The sequence below is a fragment of the Syngnathus scovelli genome, chromosome 8 (assembly GCF_024217435.2).
Source record: "Syngnathus scovelli strain Florida chromosome 8, RoL_Ssco_1.2, whole genome shotgun sequence".
Taxonomy (NCBI): Eukaryota; Metazoa; Chordata; class Actinopteri; order Syngnathiformes; family Syngnathidae; genus Syngnathus; species Syngnathus scovelli.
The window spans coordinates 16,875,695-16,895,395 of record NC_090854.1 but is presented as its reverse complement, the minus strand read 5'-3'; the positions used below and the strand labels follow the sequence as shown (position 1 = coordinate 16,895,395).

Below are 19,701 nucleotides of genomic sequence, written 5' to 3'. Positions count from 1 at the left end.
GAGTGACGGCACGGTCTGTACCTTGTCCATGATTTTGGCGTTGGCCAGAGCCAGAGCATACGGCATGTCCGTGGTCTTGGCGGTGAATTTGAAATTGCTGGGATGCTGGCGATACAGTCTCTCGCTCAAGATCTCCGACGCTTTCTTTGCTTTCTCCACCTCCAGTGAGCCGGCGGTGACCCAGCCAGATCCTCTGATCCATTCCATGTCTTCTTTGTACACAGCCTACACGGGATATTTCAATCGAGAAAAACTGGTCATGGAATGAACGCAAGCTAGGGTACCGCGACACGAGCTACTCACATCACTTTGAAGGTCATACGCCTTCTTGGCCTGGACCACGTCGCTGGAGTCAGGCAGACAAGTCCAGTTGTGAAGGTAAGTTCTGTAGTTAAAGTCGTTGACTTGTGTTTGGCATTTCTTGGCCAGTTCCAGGCTCAGCATGTCCACCGGCAGGTGGAAGCTGGTCTTGGACTGGTTGAAGTCCTTCTTGTACAGGTTGTCGCTGGCGATCTGGCCCGAGTTCATGGCCAGCATGATCAGAGGATCGTCGCGGATGCTCAGCGCACCAATGTGGTGGCCGACCTGCTTGCGGTATCCGGTCTTGTACTTGTACTGTGGAAAGAGGAAAGTCAAATCTCGGTGGAAATCCACAACTGATAAGTTCATGTTCACGTACATCACTAATGATTTCTCTTCCGTGTTTTGCGGCGACTATGGAAACTGCGTCAGGTTTCATGGAGTAGCCCTGTCGGAACATGTCCTCAACGGCTTGCTTGTAGACTTTCTGGAGGTGAAAAACAACACATTTATATGATAAGACTATTTGGAAGCATTGAAGTCCAGAAAAAAAAAATGAACGGACTCTACCTGGCTGAGGTTGTAAGCGTTGGCTCTGGAGAGCAGAATTTCAGGCAGGTCAGCATTGACGTGATTTTTCACCTTCTCGGCCTCCCAAGCGGAGATGTAATATTTCTGTCACGACAAATAAATGTTAAGGGAAAGAAGGAACACGATGAGGAGAAAAATGCGTACCTTGTTCATGATCTCAGCGTTTGCTTTGGCGAGGACCATAGGCATGGACTTCATGTCCGTCGTGTACTTCAGAGTGTCTTGCTTATGCCTGTAAAGGCGATCGTTGAGAATTTTGCCAGCGTGCTTGACTTTCTGGACTTCCAGTGAGCCATGTGGAGACCAACCCACACCAACAATCTCATCCATGTCGGCTTTATACACAACCTGATGGAGGGAAAATCACGTTGACACGATATGAGAAGACAGAAGAGGAGTCTGGAATGAACAATATTTGATTACTGCTTACGTCACTCTGTAGATTGTAGGCCTTCCTGGCCTGGACCACGTCACTGGAGTCCGGCAGGCAGGTCCACTGGTGCAAGTGAGTCCGGTAGTTGAAGTCGTTGACTTGAATCTGGCACTTCTTAGCCAGTTCCAGGCTCAGCATGTCCACGGGCAGATTGAATCTGGTCTTGGACTGGTTGAAGTCCTTCTTGTAGAGCGCGTCGCTGGCGATCTTGGCTGAGTTCAGAGCCAGCATGAGGAGCGGGTCATCTTCCACGCTTCGAGCCCCGATGTGGTGGCCCACTTGTGCCCGGTATCCTGTTTTGTACTTGTACTGACGAAATCAGGACAAAAAAGAACTGATTATTTTTTTATCCTCGCTGTCATGGAACTTTCCCTCAGGATTAATATGTATCCATCTACTGAGGGTTTTGTTGTCACTCACATCGCTGATAATATCCCGAGAGGCCTTGGCACTCTTCACCGCGATGGCATCTGGGGGCAGGAAGTAACCCTTTCTGATGTCGGCCTCATAACCTTGTCTGTAGTGTTTCTGCAAAGGAAATCACAAATAAGTTCAGAAGAACGGATGCTAACCCAAGTGTGATGCTAACCTTGCTCATGTTGAGCGCATTCTGCTGAGAGAGGAAGATCTCCGGAGTATCGGGGTTGATGTGCACTTGGGTTTTGGCATTCTCCCATGCTTCGGTGTAGAGACGCTGGAACAAAGCGTAATTAGGTATGCAACATCTGGCATCACTTTCTTGTGTTTCCCCGCAAGATGTCTACCTTGTTCATGGTCAAAGCGTTCGCCTTTGCCAGTTCCAAGTTCATTGCGTCAATGGGGCTGGTGAAGGGAATTTTGCTGGGAGGTTGGCGGTACTTCATCTCGCTCAAGTTATCAGCAGCTTTCTTGGCCTGTTCCACCTCAAGTGAGCCTGCTGGAGACCATCCGAGACCCTGAAGCCACTGCAGGTCTGCTTTGTAGACGGTCTACGGAGAGAAGCGATGAAGGTATTCGGGATGAAAACAAATCAAATTCTGGAGAGTTCATTTTTCATTTTGTGTTGGACTCACATCACTCTGCAGGTTGTAGGCGTGTCTGGCTTGGCGGACGTCGTTGGAGTCGGGCAGGCAGGTCCACTGGTGCAAGTGGGTGCGGTAGTTAAAGTCGTTGACTTGAATCTGGCACTTCTTGGCCAGTTCCAGGTTCAGCATGTCCACAGGCAGATTGAATCTGGTCTTGGACTGGTTGAAGTCCTTCTTGTAGAGCACGTCGCTGGCGATCTTGGCTGAGTTCAGAGCCAGCATGAGGAGAGGGTCATCTTCCACGCTTCGAGCCCCGATGTGGTGGCCCACTTGTGCCCGGTATCCGGTCTTGTACTTGTACTGGAAAGGGAAAGACACGTTTCACCGGTTCCATCGCAAAACGGGGAGTTTTCTTGAAATGCTTACGTCACTAGCAATGTCCCTGGATGCCTTGGCTGCTCGGATGGAGATGGCGTCGTTGCGCATGTCGTAACCCTTCTTCTTGGCTTCTTCATTTGCCTGCTTGTACAATTTCTGTAATAGGCCAAAACACCCGTTTAGAATCATCACTGTTGGCAAGTTTGAGCTTGAAAGTTACTCACCGAGCTGTAGTTGATATTGTTGGCTTTGGCCAGAACGACATCCATTGCGTCAGGCATGACGTGGATTAGGGTCTTCTCGTTTTCCCAGGCATCAATGTAGGCTTTCTGCCATCACATATAACAACACAAAATGAAGTGGAATGTTTGTATTTTCGATCGAAATGTGTCAATACCTGGTTCATGACTTGAGCGTTCGCCTTGGCCAACACCATGGGCATGTCCTCGGTCGTGAGTTTAAACTTGTAGTTGCTCGGGTGTTGGCGGTACTTTTGTTCGTTCAGGATCTCACCGGCTTTCTTGACCTTCTCAACATCTAGCGAACCAATTGGCACCCAGCCGGTGCCTTGCTGGAACTTCAGGTCTTCCTTGTAAACATTCTGGCCGGGGGAAAAAAAGGATTGAGTGAAACGTTGCTCCCAAAATAGTTCATTAGGCGGCGTTCGATTTTCATACATCACTCTGCAAGTCGTATGCGTGTCTGGCTTGGCGGACGTCGTTGGAGTCGGGCAGGCAGGTCCAGTTGTGCAGGCGGGTGATGTAGTTGGCGTGATTGACCTGGATCTGGTTCTTCTTAGCTAGCTCGAAGGCCAGCATGTCCACAGGCAAGTTGAACTTGGTCTTGGACTGGTTGAAGTCCTTCTTGTAGAGGAAGTCGCTGGCGATTTTGGCTGAGTTCAGAGCCAGCATGAGGAGAGGGTCATCTTCCACGCTTCGAGCACCAATGTGGTGGCCCACTTGTTTGCGGTACCCGGTCTTGTACTTGTACTAAAACAGGATGGAATAAGACCACGTCAAGATTTTTCAGGCATACACCAAGTGGCAAAGAGTGGTAAAGCGACTCATGAGCTTACATCACTAGCAATATCTCTGGAAGCCTTGGCTGCAAGGATGGAAATAGCATCTTTGCCCAGATCGTAGCCTTTCTTCTTGGACTCCTCATATGCCTGCTTGTACAGTTTCTGAAGATACAGAAGATAGAATATGTGAAGATCCATACGATTAAGCAGAATCTGGGTGACGGCAACCAAACTGCTCACTTACCAAGCTGTAGTTGACGTTGTTGGCTTTTGCGAGGACCACGTCCATAGCGTCAGGCAGGAGGTGGATCAAGGTCTTCTGGTTTTCCCAAGCTTCGTTATATGCTTTCTGCAATAAACGCCAGACAAACAAAGCAGGTGATCAACAAGAAGTCAAATGATTTTTCTTACTTGTCTGTTGTGTCACGTGAATGTTCCAATACCTTGTTCATGAGCTGAGCGTTTGCCTTGGCCAGCACCATGGGCATGTCCTCGGTGGTGACCTTAAACTTGTAGTTGCTCGGGTGCTGACGATATTTCTGTTCATTTAGGATTTCACCGGCTTTCTTTACCTTCTCCACATCTAGCGAACCAATAGGCACCCAGCCGGTGCCCTGAAGATACTTCAGCTCTTCCTTGTAGACCACCTGAACAAGACAGAAGGTTTTTCGTGAACAATCATCTCCAGATTTACAAAAATATCATTTCATTAGCATACAGTGATCCCACGCTAAGTCGTGGTTTATTGTTCTCCTATTGCAGATGGATTTGGACCTTGTCACCTGGAATACATGTGGGCACACTGTATTAATTTTCATACATCACTCTGCAGGTCGTAGGCGTGTCTGGCTTGGCGGACGTCGCTGGAGTCGGGCAGGCAGGTCCACTGGTGCAGGTGAGTGCGGTAGTTAAAATCGTTGACTTGAATCTGGCACTTCTTGGCCAGTTCCAGGCTCAGCATGTCCACAGGCAGATTGAATCTGGTCTTGGACTGGTTGAAGTCCTTCTTGTAGAGTACGTCGCTGGCGATTTTGGCTGAGTTCAGAGCCAGCATGAGGAGAGGGTCATCTTCCACACTTCGAGCCCCGATGTGGTGGCCCACTTGTTTGCGGTACCCGGTCTTGTACTTGTACTAAAAGAGGATGGAATAAGACCACGTCAAGATTTTTCGGGCATACACCAACCACCCGAGTGGCAAAGCGACTCATGAGCTTACATCACTAGCGATATCTCTGGAAGTCTTGGCTGCAAGGATGGAAATAGCATCTTTGCCCAGATCGTAGCCTTTCTTCTTGGACTCCTCATATGCCTGCTTGTACAGTTTCTGAAGATACAGAAGATAGAATACGTGAAGATCCATAAGCAAAAGCTGGGTGACGCCAACCAAGCCGCTCACTTACCAAGCTGTAGTTGACGTTGTTGGCTTTTGCGAGGACCACGTCCATAGCGTCAGGCAGGAGGTGGATCAAGGTCTTCTGGTTTTCCCAAGCTTCGTGATATGCTTTCTGCAATAAACGCCAGACAGACAAAGCAGGTGATCAACAACAAGTCAATAGTAAAATGATTTGTCTTACTTGTCTGTTGTGTCACGTTAATGTTCCAATACCTTGTTCATGAGCTGAGCGTTTGCCTTGGCCAGCACCATGGGCATGTCCTCGGTGGTGACCTTAAACTTGTAGTTGCTCGGGTGCTGACGATATTTCTGTTCATTTAGGATTTCACCGGCTTTCTTCACCTTCTCCACATCTAGCGAACCAATAGGCACCCAGCCGGTGCCCTGAAGATACTTCAGCTCTTCCTTGTAGACCACCTGAACGAGACAGGAGGGTGTAATTAACAAACGTGGATTCGCTTGAACTATTATGCTGTGTTTGGTGACATTTGGATTTCTCCTTTGAGGACCAACATGTCTACTCACATCACTCTGCAGGTCGTAGGCGTGTCTGGCTTGGCGGACATCGTTGGAGTCGGGCAGGCAAGTCCAGTTGTGCAGACGGGTGATGTAGTTGGTGTGGTTGACCTGGATCTGGTTCTTCTTGGCCAGCTCGAAAGAAAGCATGTCCACTGGCAGGTGGAATCTGGTCTTGGACTGGTTGAAGTCCTTCTTGTAGAGGGCGTCGCTGGCAATCTTGGCCGAGTTCAGGGCCAGCATGAGGAGCGGGTCGTCCTGGATGCTGAGGGCACCGATGTGGTGGCCCACTTGCTTGCGGTATCCGGTCTTGTACTTGTACTGCGAGAAAACAAAGGTTTTTCGATAAACCGGTTGATAAGGTTGCAGTCGATTAGAAGTGTCTTGAGATGGAAAAGTGGTAAGGAATTACGAAGAGGTTGAGGCACCAAGTGAAAAAAGAAAAATGCACTTACGTCACTTGCGATAATAGTTGAGGCTTTAGCAGCCTGCACGGAGATGGCATCAGCACGAAGGTTGTGACCCTTCTTCTTGGCGAGCTCATTGTCCAGTTTGTACCGTTTCTGATGGCAACAAGAACGTAATCATTTCAAATTGTCTGGTCATAATTGTGCAGGAAAATAACAATCAGTCTGAAGTTCTCACCTCGCTGTAGTTCTTCCTGTTTTCCCGAGCAAGAACAACGTCCATTGCGTCCGGCATGATGTGAATGGTTTTCTTGTCATGTTCCCAAGCTTTGGTGTAAGCTTGCTGGAAGCACACGTCCATTGGAGTTGTCACACACGAACACAAAAAATGGCAAGGACAGATGTTTTGGTCCTTTCCAGTACCTTATCCATGATCAGGTTGTTGGCGGTGGCCAGTGCCAGATCCATGGAGTGCATGTCCTTGGTGAATTTAAGGGTGCTGGGATGCTGGCGGTACCCATGTTCCCTCAAGATCTGTCCGGCCGTTCTGACTTTCTCCACGTCCAGCGAGCCGATGGGAACCCAACCGATTCCTCGGATGAAGTTTTGATACTCGCTCTTGTACTCGTTCTGTTGAGGAAGTAGAAGATGTTCCAGCACTTTCCTTCAATCTCAACGGATTGGAAATTCATGTATTTCTTTCACAGGATGGAAAATGAGGATTACGGTACAACAATTTAAGATCCAGAAGCTTCTTATTGGGTGCTTACATCACTCGCAATAAACTGCATGTTGCGGGCCTGTTGCAGGTTCATGGCATCAGGCAGGACGGTGTAGTGGGGGATAATGCTCCTATATCCAATCATGGTCTGGGCGGCCGAGGCCTGCTTGGCGTGGACCACGCTCAACATGTCCACAGGTGTGTGGTACTTCAGTTTGGACTTGTGGTAGTCCTGCTTGTAGATCTTGTCGCTCTGGTGCTTGGCCACCTCCATGTAGTGGACCAGTAGAGGGTCATCCTGAATGCTACGGAAGCCTACGTGGTGGCCTCGGGCTTTCTCAAAAGCCAGTTTATATTTGTACTGGAAGGTAAAAAAATGTACATTGTGGTACTTGTAATTCAAACTATATCGTTTTGGTTGCCACACTCACGTTGCTGGCAATGTTGGTACCAGACTTGGCGGCCACAATCGGGATGGCGTCAGCTCTGAGATCGTAGCCCTTGTTAGCCATTTCCGCAAGGCCTGCTTTGTAATTTTTCTGCGGAAGCGGGAAAAACCAATCACGTAGCTGAAATGAGTGGAAAGGCTTGTCGTTTGTCATCTTACGTTGCTCATAATGATGGCGTTGGCCTTGGCCAGAACAATCTCAGGAGCATCCGGCATGACGTGAACATTCAGTTTGTCCTTTTCCCAAGCGGCCGTATAAGCTTTCTGAAAATGAATTCCACAATACACGTGAAGTTTTGGTGGGAGTAAAAGCAAGCGAGATCAATTTGACCGTGCCGCACCTTATTCATGATCTGATTGTTGGCTGTGGCCAGGGTCAGGTCCATGGAGTCCATCAGCTTGCTGTACTTGAAGTTGGACGGGTGAGTGCGGTACTTGTTCTCGTTTAGGATATCCCCGCCGACCTTGGCGGTTTCTACGGCGAGCGAGCCGATGGGAACCCAGCCGATACCTTTGACGAAGTTGTTCCAGTCGTACTTATAATCGCACTGGCGGAAAGAAAGAAATCATAAGGTGAGTGAACAGAATCTCGGAGCTGTTGAATCACAGCGATGCACAGCTCAGAGATAAACTTACATCACTCGACTGGGTGTTCATGGTACGAGCCAGCGTGAAGCTCATGGCGTCGGGGAGGAGAGCGTTGGTATGGTGCATCTTCCTGTATCCGGTCATGGTCTGGGCGGCCGAGGCCTGCTTGGCGTGGACCACGCTCAACATGTCCACCGGCGTGTGGTACTTCAGTTTGGCCTTGTGGTAGTCTTTCTTGTAGTTCCTGTCACTCTGGTGCTTGGCCACCTCCATGTAGTGGACCAGAAGGGGGTCGTCCTGGAGGCTACGTATGCCCACGTGGTGGCCTCGTGCTTTCTCGAAAGCCAGTTTATATTTGTACTGCAACGGCCATTTAAACGAGTGAGTTGATTGTGCGCAACGGTTTGCGCTAGCAGCTCAGGAATGTTTTTTTTTGCGTGACTTACGTTACTGGCGATATTTGTTCCTAACTTTGCGGCTACGATGGGAATGGCATCCGGTTTCAGATTGTAGCCCTTGTTGGCCATCTCCGCCAAACCAGATTTGTAAAGTTTCTGCAAACATATCAACATGAACACGGAGCAATTTTCTTCATTTTTGATGGGACATTTGGAGGCGAACTTACGTCGCTCATGGTGATGGCATTGGCCTTGGCCAGGACAATCTCAGGAGAGTCCGGCATGATGTGGACTGTCCGTTTGTCATTTTCCCAAGCGGCCGTGTAAGCTTTCTATCCATGAAAATCACAGGAAAAATAAGATGAGCATCGGAAATTCAGGTACTACTTGGCAAATATTTTACTGTGCCGCACCTTATCCATGATCTGATTGTTGGTGGTGGCCAGAGCCAGGTCCATGGAGTCCATCAGTTTGCTGTACTTGAAGTTGGACGGGTGAGTGCGGTACTTGTTCTCGCTTAGGATGTCCCCGCCGACCTTGGCGGTTTCTACGGCGAGCGAGCCGATGGGAACCCAGCCGATACCTTTGACGAAGTTGTTCCAGTCGTACTTGTAATCGCACTGGCGAGAGAAATGAACCAGAAGCTGAGTGAATTGAATCTCGGACCTGAATTTTAAAAGCCACCTAAAAGTTGCCAAGGGTTCTCCCATCTCCACAGAGTGGATGACTGAAGTCATGACTTGAGAACAAACTTACATCACTAGCCTGGGTGTTCATAGTACGAGCCAGCGTGAAGTTCATGGCGTCAGAGAGGAGAGCGTTGGTGTGGTGCAGCTTCCTGTAGCCGGTCATGGTCTGGGCGGCCGAAGCCTGCTTGGCGTGGACCACGCTCAACATGTCCACGGGTGTGTGGTACTTCAGTTTGGCCTTGTGGTAGTCTTTCTTGTAGTTCCTGTCACTCTGGTGCTTGGCCACCTCCATGTAATGGACCAGCAGGGGGTCGTCCTGGATGCTACGGAAGCCCACGTGGTGGCCTCGCTCCTTCTCAAACTCTTTCTTGTATTGCACCTACAAAACAAGACAAGTATGACTTTTTAATAAGTTGGACTGTTCATTTTTTCTTTTGAGTGTTGGTGGTTTTACGCACATTGCTGGCAATATGTCTGCCATGCTTGGCATGCTGGATGGGAATAGCGTCAGGCCTCAAGTCGTAGCCTTTGGCGATATCGTCCACCCACTTTTGCTTGTACTGACTCTGCAGGGATAAAACGGATTCAGTTTTGTGTTCATCTAGTCATTTCATTTGTCCATAAATTTTATCCTCTCACCTCACTGATGTTCTGCGCATTACATTTAGCCAGGATGAACTCAGGGCAGTCGACCGGCAAGTTGTAGGTATGCTTGAACTGCTCACCGGAAGCTTTGTAAGCAGTCTGCGGAGGTGGAAAAACACACAAGTGGAAAGATGAGCTGCACATTTTCAACACAAAAGGACAACCAGGAGCTTCATACAGGGTGCAGCTGCTTGGAGTTGCTCAGAGCCAAGGACATGTTCATGCTGTCACTGGTGCTGGTGAACTTGAACGTGCTCGGATGCTGGCGGTAGTTGATCTCGTCCAGTGCCAACTTGGCAGCTTTGGCCTTCTCCACGTCCAGAGAACCGATCGGAATCCACCCGGCTCCTTTGTAGTAGTTTGTGTAGTCGGCTTTGTAAAGATTCTGCAGAGAACCAGCGTTATTTCTATATTTGTAGTGTCAAGATACCGATCGAAAGCGAGAGCACGTACGTCGCTCTGAATCTCCATTACGTCCTTGCAACGGTTCACTCGCAAGTTGTCGGGAAGAAGCGTGTAGTCGTGAAGGTACGTCCTGTAGCCGATCATGGTCTGCACGGCCGAGCCGTGCTTGGCTTGGGCCACGCTCATCATGTCCACGGGCGTGTGATACTTCAGCTTGGCTTTGTGGTAGCCTTCCTTGTAGTTCTTCTCGCTCTGGTGCTTGGCCACCTCCATGTAGTGGACCAGCAAGGGGTCATCCTGCAGGCTACGGAAGCCCACGTGCTGGCCCTTTGCCTTCTCGTGAGCCAGTTTGTACTTGTACTGCAAAAAAAAAGAAATCCCAGGTGGGAACAGTTGAAAGCACTGGAGCTGTCTAAATGGAAGCATGTTCATAACTCACGTTGCTGGCGATGTCTCTGGAGGTCTTGGCTGCCACGATGGGGATGGCATCTTCCCTCATGTGATGCCCTTTGAGCAGATCTTGCCGGTGAGCGTAGGTGTAGTAATTCTGATAATAAACAGAATGTGTGTGTTTGTAAAAAGTTTTTGCTTCGATTCAAAGGAAATTGTATCGCTTCTGCCGTTCTTCACAGAGGATAAAGAATTCATGCCTGTCAATCTACATGTGTTGTTAGCATTTAGCTAAGCTCACTTTACTAAGCTAAAGCTATGTGGTTGTTTTAAACACACGTGTAATTTTCTTTATTATAGTTTATCGATAAACTTCCAACTGGGAGCGGCCTAATCACTGCCCGAACATAAAAAACCTAGAAGGACATTAAGTGTGTAGATACGGTAGATACCAACAAAGCGTCTAACCTTGCTGATGTTGACAGCGTTGTATCTGGCTTGCATCAGTTCCGGAGCATCAGCAGGAAGATGGTAGGTGTGCATGTACTTCTCGCCACTGGCCTTGTAGTCTTTCTACAATCCGATGCAAGAAGTTAAAAGGTGTCAAATGGTCTCCAGAGAAGGAGCTTTGCGAAAGAATTGCTGACCGCGTTGAGAATCTGAGCGTTGGTCTTGGCCAGTTCCATGGTCATGGAGTCAAGCGGACTGGTGAACGAGAGGGTGGCCGGGTGCTGTCTGTATTTCTTCTCGTCCAGAGCTGCCCCCGCCGCCTTTACCTTCTCCACCTCCAGTGAGCCGATGGGGATCCAACCGATTCCCTTGACGTAGTTATCGTAATCCTGTTTGTACTGGACCTAGAAAACCAGAACCGAGGATGTTAGTCCTTTATCCAAAGGTAAGGCTTAAACATCTGAAAAAAAGTGTCGGGAGGAGTATTTGGTACCTGAGACTTCCACGAGGACTTAATCTTAAAGTTTTTTTGGAACTTTTCACAAAGGTCTAACAAGTGGCTGAAAACTCACATCACTGGCGTTGAAATTCATGTTCCGAGCCAGATCCAGGTTCATGGCATCCGGTAGCAGGCAGTAGTTGTGTTGGGGCTGCTTGTAGTTGATGCTGGTCTGCACGGCCGAGGCGTGCTTGGCGTGGGCCACGCTCAACATGTCCACGGGCGTGTGGTACTTCAGTTTGGCCTTGTGGTAGTCCTTCTTGTAGTTCTTCTCGCTCTGGTGCTTGGCCACCTCCATGTAGTGGACCAGCAGAGGGTCATCCTGGAGGCTACGGAAGCCCACGTGGTGGCCTCGGTCCTTCTCGTACGCCTTCTTGTACTGGACCTAGGGGCAGGGTTATGGTGTGGAGATGGGAACGAAGTGGATGGATGTGATTTGTGCTGAGAACTTACATCACTGGCAGCGTGTCTGGCAGCTTTGGCGGCAACGATGGAAATGGCGTCAGGCTGCAGGTCGTAGCCTTTCGCGATGATGTCCTGCCAGGCGTACTTGTAGTAGTTCTGAAATGGCGGATGGACGCCAGGATGAGTCCAAACCAAATATCCCATCCAGATGGTGCCCTTGTCTTACGTTGCTGATGTTGTAGGCGTTGCACTTGGCCTGGAGGAACTCGGGAATGTCCGGGGGTAGGGAGTACTTCTGGTGGATGTCCTCCAGACCTTGCTTGTAGAACAGCTGTGAGGAACAAAGAAGAGTTAGGGACGGGTTTAGTGAGTCAGGGTTGGGGTTCTGATGGTAACTCACGTCACTCCTCTGCATCTGGTTGACTTTGGCCTGCATCATGACGGGGTGGTCGTCGATGGACGTGAAGGGGATGGTGTCGGGGTGCTGTCTGTAATTTGTCTGCACCATAAAACGGTCCAGTGTAAAACTTTCCATCTAGAAGTTTTTGTCTTGTCATTTATTGTCGGACGAACCTCGCTAAGGATTTCCCCGGCCTTCTTGACCTTTTCCACTTCCAAGGAGCCAAGCGGCACCCACGGGGTCCCCTTGCTGTAGTTGTTGTAGTCAAACTTGTACTCGTTCTGAAGCAAAAACACATCATGGATTCCAGTAGAAGACCAAACTTAATGGTCCAGAAGCAAAGGCGGACTTTTTGTCGTAGGGCTTGGTCGGGATCTCGCTCTACTGTATTTCATCTTCAGCTTTGATTACTCACGTCGCTCTGGATGATGTTGGCCTTCTTGGCCAGGTCCAACAGTACGGCATCATGGGGCATGAAGAAGTTAGGGTTGATGCTACGGTAGCCGGTCATGCTGCTGATGGCCTGCGACTTCTTCGCCTGGGTGACGGACATCATGTCCAGAGGCGTGTGATACTTGGTCTTGATCTTTTCGTAGTCCTTTTTGTATTCACGCTGTGGGAGAAAAAAACTTACGTGAATCAAAGAGTTCTTGGTGGAAAAGCAAGGAAGAAAGAAAAGTTGGTTTACATCGCTCTGGATTTTGGCCACATGAACCGAGTGCAGGATCTTGGGATCATCGTGAATGCTGAGAGCGCCGACCATCTGACCTTTGTTCTTCTCATACTCCTTCTTGTATTTCACCTAAAAGAAACAATCGAAAAAAAAATCTTGTGATTCCATTCTCAATCTTTACAAAGATGTGCTAACGGCTTACGTACGTCGCTGGCGATGTTAGTGTGAGCCCGGGCGGCCAAGATTGGGATAGCGTCCTCCTTAATCTCAAACTTATTGGCCTTGGAGTTCTCCCAGTCGTATTTGTAGCAGTTCTGGAAGGAGATGGTCGTGTTCAGTGTATTGTTATGCGTATTGTCATGGTGCTAGCTTACGTCGCTGAGGTTGAAGGCGTTGACTCTGGACTGGACAAAGAAGGGGTAGTCTGAAGGCAGACTGTTCTTGTGCTTGGTCTCTTCGTACTGGGCCTTGTAGTTGAGCTGCAACGAGGAAAAACTCGAGTAAATCTCGAAATCAGCCTAATCTGACAATATAAACTTCGCTATTTTTTAATCGTAACCAATCGAGTAAGTGATTGTTCCTCCCACTGGTGGGCAGCAATGTGGATTTTTACTGTCTCCATTTTGAGTTTGCTGAACAGCGCTTGCTAAATTTACTGAGCAACCAGACGAAGCTCGGGTTTCATGGCCGCAAGTGAACAGCTGAGCTTCCTGCATTTTTAAAAGTCATATCCGACACATTGAGGATGTGGCTCTCTAGTCCTGGTACTTGAGAATGTGAACTCAGGTTGTCTCACTTACGTCACTCAGCTGCTTGGCGTTGATGGCAGCCTGTACCAAAACCGGCGAATCGGTCACTTGCGTGAATTTCACTTTGTCCGGATGCTGCCGGTAAACTTTCTGCAAAACAAAGAAAAAACACCCTAAGACTCCGCTAGAAGAGAACCGAAATAAACATCTCGAGTTGTGAATCCATGTCCTTCCTTACATCTTTGCAATCGTCCAGCTTCTTGGTTGCTTCGTACTCGGGCGTGATGGTTTGGGGGAAGAAACATTGCGTTTTCATGTCTTCGTAATCGGCTTTGTACAGTTTCTGGGGATACAAATTTAAAATGAGACGTCGGATTTTGGGGGAGGAGTCAAATGATACTTGGGAATGGAGCCAACCTCTTTCTTCATCTCCTCCGCTTGCTGGCAGTGGAGCATGTAGACATCCTCGTAGCTGCCCAAGTAATGACCCTTGATTTCGTTTTCGTACTTCTCTTTGTAGCGTGTCTGCGGAAAGACGAGTCAATGATTGCGAATCCTTTTGGACCGCACAAAGAACGGTAAAGGGAATAAAGTTGAAGCTGTGACATAATGTCGTTCTTACGTCCGTCAACTGTTTGAGAACAGAGTCCACTTGGAACTTGGGCGTTTCACAGTAGTTGATGCTGAATCCTCGGGACTTCTCGTAGTTGTCTTTGTACACTTTCTGCAAAAGAGCACAAAACACAAAAGTTTGACTATTTTGCTGATCGAGTGCGGATTCGAGTGTGTCCACCTACGTCACTGAGGATGGTGCCGGCGTATCGGAGCTGCCTGAGCAGCGGGTTCTCGGAGGCCGGCAGCGTGTTGTAGTCCGACTGGGCCTTCGTCTTCTCGTATTCCTTCTTGTACTGCACCTGCGCACGCAAACGTGGACACAATCATATCATTCTTGCTGCCATTTTTTTATTTGTTGAAAAGTTTTGTTGGTTGGAAAAACAGCAACATAAATTTACTGAAAACATTTTTGTCGTATTTTACTGCAGTTTTTTTTTATTCACGAGGAAAAAACATCTCGTCTGAATTTGACCGAACCGTATTTTAGATTTATTCATTAAAAAAATGAATGTTTTCTTTTTTTTTGTGTATTAAGTGGTGTTATTTAAAACGAATGGAGTGATGATGACTCACGCCACTGGCGGCGGCGCCCGCCTTCTTGTGGGTATCGTAGACGGGCGTGTCGGTTTCCATGAAGTAGATTTGGTCTTTGTTGTCCTCGTAATCTTGCGTGTATTTCCTCTGTAAAGCAAAGCAACGGTTAGCGCTAGCGTCTGACACCTGTGCTAGCTGTCTTTCAGCGTGCATCTCACATTGCTGAAGTTATCCATGGCCACCCTGGCCATAGCCACGTCATAGTAGGGCGTCTCGCACCACTGACCCTTTACGTCTTGGTTGTACGCTTCCTTGTACTTCAGCTGAGGGCAAACAAGAGTAGTCAAATTCAAAATACTTACATAAAAAATGGTGATCACATTTTTTAAATTATATTATTATATTTGCTTACGTCGCTACGCTGGTCAGAGACTCTCTTGGCCAGCTCCACCTCGGGGGGGTCGGCCAGGGCAGTGTACTTGGCCTTGCGCTCGTTGTGCCCTTTTTTGTACTGGACCTGATGAACGTGGCGTCATCGGAAGGTCATTTAAATGTTCTCATGCAGCGTGCGGGCAAAAAAGGCATTTTTGCTGGCGGCGGGAGGACTTACATCACTGAGAACCTCCTGAGCCTGGGCCACCCGACGCAATTCGGGGCTGTCACTGTACGGGCAGAACATGGTCTTCTCGTCGTCCCAGTCCATCGTGTACATTTTCTACAACGCATTAAAATTCATGTTTCTATTCATGTCAGAAAATTCAGAATTTACCAATAATAATTATGACGAAAAAAAAAAGTGTTATTGCAAGAATCATCATAATTTTACTGGGGGAAAAAAATCTCACTTTGCTGCAGTTGGCAGCATTCTTGACGGCCAAAACCAGTTCTGGGGCATCCGGGGGCAGCATGTACTTGTCCTTGGTCTCGTCCCACTTCTGCCGGTAGAGGACCTACGCAGGCGTATGCGGGTTATTGACAATTCCAATCTCGCTTTGCTTGATTTACGGCCGCCGGACGCACCTTGCTGATGAGGTCCGACACCTGCTTGACGTGGGCGATCTCCCGTGCCTGGCCGTCGTACAAGCTACCCGTCTTGGACTTGTTGCCCTCCATTCGGTATTTGATCTGTGGAACAACACGGCAAGTCAACACTCTACTCTGCCTAAAACATACACAACCACCAATGAGACAACAAAAACAACAACAGCAGCAACAAAACCAAAAACTACAATCTCTATGTACCTCGCTGAGCTGCTCCTGAGCCTTGCGGATGCGAATCATCTCGGGTGTGTCGGTGGTGAAGGCGGGAGGATTTCCTCTGGACTTGTCGTACTCTTCCCGATATTTGTTCTGGGCAGCGGAACAAAGACGAGTGATGAGTTTGTGAAGAAAGTGTGGCCAGCGAGAAGACCTAGAGTGGCAAGTGGCGGCTCACGTTGCTGTACAGATCCAGCATTTTCTTGCTGTGCGCCAGGTACGGGGTGAGGAACTTGGACGTGTCCACTTTCACCTTCTTCCCCACCTTCCTGGTGGGCAAGCCCGACTGGTGAAAGACAAAAAATGCAAGTCACAAAGAGAAATGTACACACTGCGCTCGTGCACAATCACAATCGGATTGCGTTGAGGCTTCCCGAGACTTTTGAAGCAAAAAATTCAATTGCCTGGTTTTTCTTCAGTAAAAAATAAATAAAATTATGATTTCAACAAAAGTCAGTTGTCAAATTTTGGAGAAGAAAATCAAAGTTAAAAAAATGGGGTGGTATTTCACTTGATACATGTAAAATAATGTAACCTTATGAGAATTACGTTAAATTATTTTGATTAACAAGCCCTCTTTGTTTTAAGGGGAATAAAGTAACACTTACCATATTTTTTGAGAGCTAAAAAGGCGTATCTACTTGTGAAGCAAAATGCTAGCATCATCAAATGAAACCAAAAAGTAAAAGCAAGTACATGAAATATAAATGGACTGAGCACAGAATTAGATCATATCTTGTTCAGGCTACATGCAGTAGGCAAGCAGCCAATCTATTCCACATTCATCCCATAAATGAGCCTCAAAAGCTGCCATTTATCAACTGACGCTCGCTAGCGGCGCTAGCTAGCTAGCTAGGAACATTGCGCAAGACAAAGCGCAGCGGCCTGGTATTTTGGCGCCATTTGCCGCCATTTACCTGGTGGTGATGATGATGATGCTGAGCGTGGTGCTCATGAGTGACGTGTGTCGTCGTTGGCATCTGCTCAACATATCACACAAATCATACAACACACTCTGGCCTTGCACAACATGGGAGAAGTAACACACTTTTTGCGTGTGTGTGTGATGGTGTGCAGGCCGGTTCCCACTCAGCTCTGGCGTCAGGAAAGTGCTAATGCGTTAGCATTGTGCTAATCATAATTGCTAAAGTGCAAAAAATGACAAGCGTCTACTGATTTAGATTGTGAACTTAAAATAAATTAAAAAACACTAAGAAAAAAAAGGCTTGTGGTCTTTTCTGAGAAAAAAAAACAGAATTGAGACTTACAACTAAGAAAATTATTAATAATAATAATCAGGATTGATCTCTTCCAAAAAAAATCAGGTCCGATGTTTGAGTGTAAATTCCAAGAAAAATCTGGATTGATTATAAGCTTTTCTAAATAAAAGGCAAGCACTCAGATGACATCCACTCTATTTTGGATTGCAATTTCCAATCCATTCGTGCCCGTCATCCAGTGTTGCCAACTATATTTAGCCATATTTTAACCCCATACTCAAAAAGCCACCATTAAAAAAAACAAAAACATCAAACTAGTTTCTGGAACACCCTCCCAGCTGCAATCAGAGCATGTTGGACCATAAAATGGAAGGATATCAACTCTGCAGGTGATTCCTGCCCACACCAGAGCTGAGAGAAAACATCTCCTGCACTATCATTTTACTTTTCATCATTTTGATCAGGCCTCGTTATGCGAATTCAATAGAAAGGAGAGAATCATCGCAGTTCCACAGTGAATCCAAAACGTGGATACACAGAAATCTATTTTATTGATTACAATTATATAATTGAAACATCAAAATGTTTCTCTCCATTCTTTGTATTCCAAACGAGGCATTTGTTCTCCACAGTGTAGATGAAAGTGCAAGTGAAAGCAGAGTGTATTGATTTTTTTTTTTTTTTTTTTAGCCACCTCCTTTCCCAAAACAAACTATTTTGCATCTTTATAGCTCCCAAAGATGCTAAATCCTCAACCGCATGACAGGTTATATGGGGGACGGACCAAAGGATGACGTTCGATCCCCCTTATAAGATGTCAATGAGGCAAATACCAGGACGACTTTAATCCTATTTCACCAGGAAATAAGGGATTAATTGCTCGCCCTTCTGTTTTCACTCTTCCATTGGACACTGAGTCTAAGATGGCTGTCACAGTGAATACAACAGCAACGTCAGAAAATGACATGAAGGTGTTGACATGAGACCAAAAACAAACAAACGAGGAATTGGTGAAAACTGTTACAACTCAACATGGATATAGTAAAAATAAAAAAAACTCATATTGAAACCTTCATATTGAACTGAAACGATGAGTCAAATGTAGCCAAGTCAGAAACAATAAGTTTGCTGCGAGTTGAGTTTTAACTCAAAAATATATTCTATATTTTTACAATAAAGCATGCTAGCTGAAACATAACGATAGCCAACAAGAAGAAGATACATATCTCGCAAATTTGCTCAGAAAAGTCAGGCCAACCATAATTTGCATTAAAAACATTGAGGAACATAAAAAAATAGCAATTTGTAATTTTTTTTCCTTGACCATCTGCTCATAAAAGTTTTCTTTAAGACGACCAAAATTACAACAACCAAGCTAATAGCGAGCCTAGCTTCTTATTATTCATCAATCTGAATTTCATGTGCTGCCACAGGTCACTCCAATTTGGGTTTAAATTGTTCAAGATTCTAAACTGTCGGTGGACAGACATGATGATAAAAACCACCTGCTTTGGGATTTAGAAGAAGACAGTTGTAATAATATTTTTCAAGATGACGCCATTTTAGTTTTTTGCCAAATTGTTGGACTGTTCTTACAGGTCAGTCTGGGTATTATATTAGTTTTAAATCGCAATAGTAGGCTCTTGATTGTTGACAATTTTCAAAATTCCATTTGATACCGTCACGCTAACTTTTAAAGTCTTTTGAAGAGTAGCCAGTTCACCCCGTGTCACCGCAACCGAATCCTGCTGACCTGAAGTCACTATTCATAGGACAGCTAGGGCGACACGGCCCTCTGAATTTAACCAACACATTTAATTGATTTTCTCACTTACCTCATCCAAAACTTCCTCTTCCACCTCTTCTTCTTCCTCCTCCTCTTCTTCTTCTTCTTCTTCCTCCTCTTCTTCATCATCTTCTTCCACCCCTTGCAGCTCTTCCTCGTATTCCTCCTCCCATTCCTCCACGTACTCCTCCACGATACGATGCGACATCTTGAGACCCCTTTAGAGGCTCTACGCAAAGAAGATCTTTCAGGACTTTGATTTGGACACCTTGGTTGATATTGAAAGGGCCAGAAAGCTACCAGAGAAAGATTCCTTTGAGAGTCTGTAGGTTCCTGGCCATCCACTAGGGTCCGGAGTTCCTCAAGTTCCCACTTTGTTTTGCCCTGAAACCACACAAAAAGTGTGAGTGAGTGATTGAAGGTGTGTAGCCTTGGTTAGGAGCACAAATGGGGCTCCTCCCTTGCCAAAAAGTGGCCCTCCCTGATTTGATGACAGGTGACAGCTGCGGCCTCGGCTATTTCGCATGTAAACCAATGCCGCAATCTGATTGGGTGGCCGGTTCCAGCAAAGCATGATGCCATGCCTTCTGAGGCTGAGGTTTAAATATAGGACTGGCTTTTTTTAGCACCACAAAGTAACTTTTTCAATTCCAATCAGGGGGAAATTGAATGAAAAGCAAATTAACAAACTGCTAGCCAACCTCCTAAAAGCCTGACCAGGTTGAGTTCAGGATCAGTTCTGAATGCTCCCTCTGGATTGGTCCAATTAGGGATGCAAAATAAAAG

At 47.0% G+C, this 19,701-nt stretch overlaps 1 protein-coding gene across 15 annotated transcripts in view; it reads right to left on the bottom strand.

The window, feature by feature from the left end:
* neb (nebulin) overlaps nucleotides 1–19,701 on the bottom strand; it is a 41,800-nt gene that overhangs the window by 21,915 nt on the left and 184 nt on the right. For 14 of the 15 annotated variants that reach the window (XM_049728511.1, XM_049728514.1, XM_049728522.1 and 11 more), the window contains exons 2-67: nucleotides 19,216–19,299; nucleotides 18,965–19,144; nucleotides 16,827–16,889; nucleotides 16,088–16,195; nucleotides 15,895–16,002; nucleotides 15,673–15,777; nucleotides 15,498–15,602; nucleotides 15,263–15,367; nucleotides 15,065–15,169; nucleotides 14,871–14,975; nucleotides 14,692–14,799; nucleotides 14,301–14,417; nucleotides 14,126–14,227; nucleotides 13,921–14,028; nucleotides 13,742–13,846; nucleotides 13,555–13,653; nucleotides 13,129–13,233; nucleotides 12,961–13,068; nucleotides 12,770–12,883; nucleotides 12,497–12,694; nucleotides 12,255–12,362; nucleotides 12,082–12,180; nucleotides 11,908–12,012; nucleotides 11,730–11,837; nucleotides 11,350–11,661; nucleotides 10,975–11,181; nucleotides 10,796–10,900; nucleotides 10,377–10,484; nucleotides 9,986–10,297; nucleotides 9,711–9,917; nucleotides 9,527–9,631; nucleotides 9,346–9,453; nucleotides 8,955–9,266; nucleotides 8,612–8,818; nucleotides 8,426–8,530; nucleotides 8,247–8,354; nucleotides 7,849–8,160; nucleotides 7,554–7,760; nucleotides 7,372–7,476; nucleotides 7,196–7,303; nucleotides 6,814–7,125; nucleotides 6,467–6,673; nucleotides 6,282–6,386; nucleotides 6,092–6,199; nucleotides 5,646–5,957; nucleotides 5,334–5,537; nucleotides 5,128–5,232; nucleotides 4,944–5,051; nucleotides 4,548–4,859; nucleotides 4,171–4,374; nucleotides 3,972–4,076; nucleotides 3,782–3,889; nucleotides 3,384–3,695; nucleotides 3,104–3,307; nucleotides 2,931–3,035; nucleotides 2,755–2,862; nucleotides 2,377–2,688; nucleotides 2,089–2,292; nucleotides 1,914–2,018; nucleotides 1,745–1,852; nucleotides 1,322–1,633; nucleotides 1,036–1,239; nucleotides 871–975; nucleotides 680–787; nucleotides 304–615; nucleotides 22–225 (exon numbers count right to left, since the gene is read on the bottom strand). In XM_049728511.1, the coding sequence (XP_049584468.1) occupies nucleotides 22–225; nucleotides 304–615; nucleotides 680–787; nucleotides 871–975; nucleotides 1,036–1,239; nucleotides 1,322–1,633; nucleotides 1,745–1,852; nucleotides 1,914–2,018; nucleotides 2,089–2,292; nucleotides 2,377–2,688; nucleotides 2,755–2,862; nucleotides 2,931–3,035; nucleotides 3,104–3,307; nucleotides 3,384–3,695; nucleotides 3,782–3,889; nucleotides 3,972–4,076; nucleotides 4,171–4,374; nucleotides 4,548–4,859; nucleotides 4,944–5,051; nucleotides 5,128–5,232; nucleotides 5,334–5,537; nucleotides 5,646–5,957; nucleotides 6,092–6,199; nucleotides 6,282–6,386; nucleotides 6,467–6,673; nucleotides 6,814–7,125; nucleotides 7,196–7,303; nucleotides 7,372–7,476; nucleotides 7,554–7,760; nucleotides 7,849–8,160; nucleotides 8,247–8,354; nucleotides 8,426–8,530; nucleotides 8,612–8,818; nucleotides 8,955–9,266; nucleotides 9,346–9,453; nucleotides 9,527–9,631; nucleotides 9,711–9,917; nucleotides 9,986–10,297; nucleotides 10,377–10,484; nucleotides 10,796–10,900; nucleotides 10,975–11,181; nucleotides 11,350–11,661; nucleotides 11,730–11,837; nucleotides 11,908–12,012; nucleotides 12,082–12,180; nucleotides 12,255–12,362; nucleotides 12,497–12,694; nucleotides 12,770–12,883; nucleotides 12,961–13,068; nucleotides 13,129–13,233; nucleotides 13,555–13,653; nucleotides 13,742–13,846; nucleotides 13,921–14,028; nucleotides 14,126–14,227; nucleotides 14,301–14,417; nucleotides 14,692–14,799; nucleotides 14,871–14,975; nucleotides 15,065–15,169; nucleotides 15,263–15,367; nucleotides 15,498–15,602; nucleotides 15,673–15,777; nucleotides 15,895–16,002; nucleotides 16,088–16,195; nucleotides 16,827–16,889; nucleotides 18,965–19,123 (10,368 nt within the window). In that variant the 5' untranslated portion in view covers nucleotides 19,124–19,144; nucleotides 19,216–19,299. The remainder of the gene's footprint in view (nucleotides 1–21; nucleotides 226–303; nucleotides 616–679; nucleotides 788–870; nucleotides 976–1,035; nucleotides 1,240–1,321; nucleotides 1,634–1,744; nucleotides 1,853–1,913; nucleotides 2,019–2,088; nucleotides 2,293–2,376; nucleotides 2,689–2,754; nucleotides 2,863–2,930; nucleotides 3,036–3,103; nucleotides 3,308–3,383; nucleotides 3,696–3,781; nucleotides 3,890–3,971; nucleotides 4,077–4,170; nucleotides 4,375–4,547; nucleotides 4,860–4,943; nucleotides 5,052–5,127; nucleotides 5,233–5,333; nucleotides 5,538–5,645; nucleotides 5,958–6,091; nucleotides 6,200–6,281; nucleotides 6,387–6,466; nucleotides 6,674–6,813; nucleotides 7,126–7,195; nucleotides 7,304–7,371; nucleotides 7,477–7,553; nucleotides 7,761–7,848; nucleotides 8,161–8,246; nucleotides 8,355–8,425; nucleotides 8,531–8,611; nucleotides 8,819–8,954; nucleotides 9,267–9,345; nucleotides 9,454–9,526; nucleotides 9,632–9,710; nucleotides 9,918–9,985; nucleotides 10,298–10,376; nucleotides 10,485–10,795; nucleotides 10,901–10,974; nucleotides 11,182–11,349; nucleotides 11,662–11,729; nucleotides 11,838–11,907; nucleotides 12,013–12,081; nucleotides 12,181–12,254; nucleotides 12,363–12,496; nucleotides 12,695–12,769; nucleotides 12,884–12,960; nucleotides 13,069–13,128; nucleotides 13,234–13,554; nucleotides 13,654–13,741; nucleotides 13,847–13,920; nucleotides 14,029–14,125; nucleotides 14,228–14,300; nucleotides 14,418–14,691; nucleotides 14,800–14,870; nucleotides 14,976–15,064; nucleotides 15,170–15,262; nucleotides 15,368–15,497; nucleotides 15,603–15,672; nucleotides 15,778–15,894; nucleotides 16,003–16,087; nucleotides 16,196–16,826; nucleotides 16,890–18,964; nucleotides 19,145–19,215; nucleotides 19,300–19,701) is intronic. The other variant, XM_049728512.1, reaches the window with a different exon arrangement.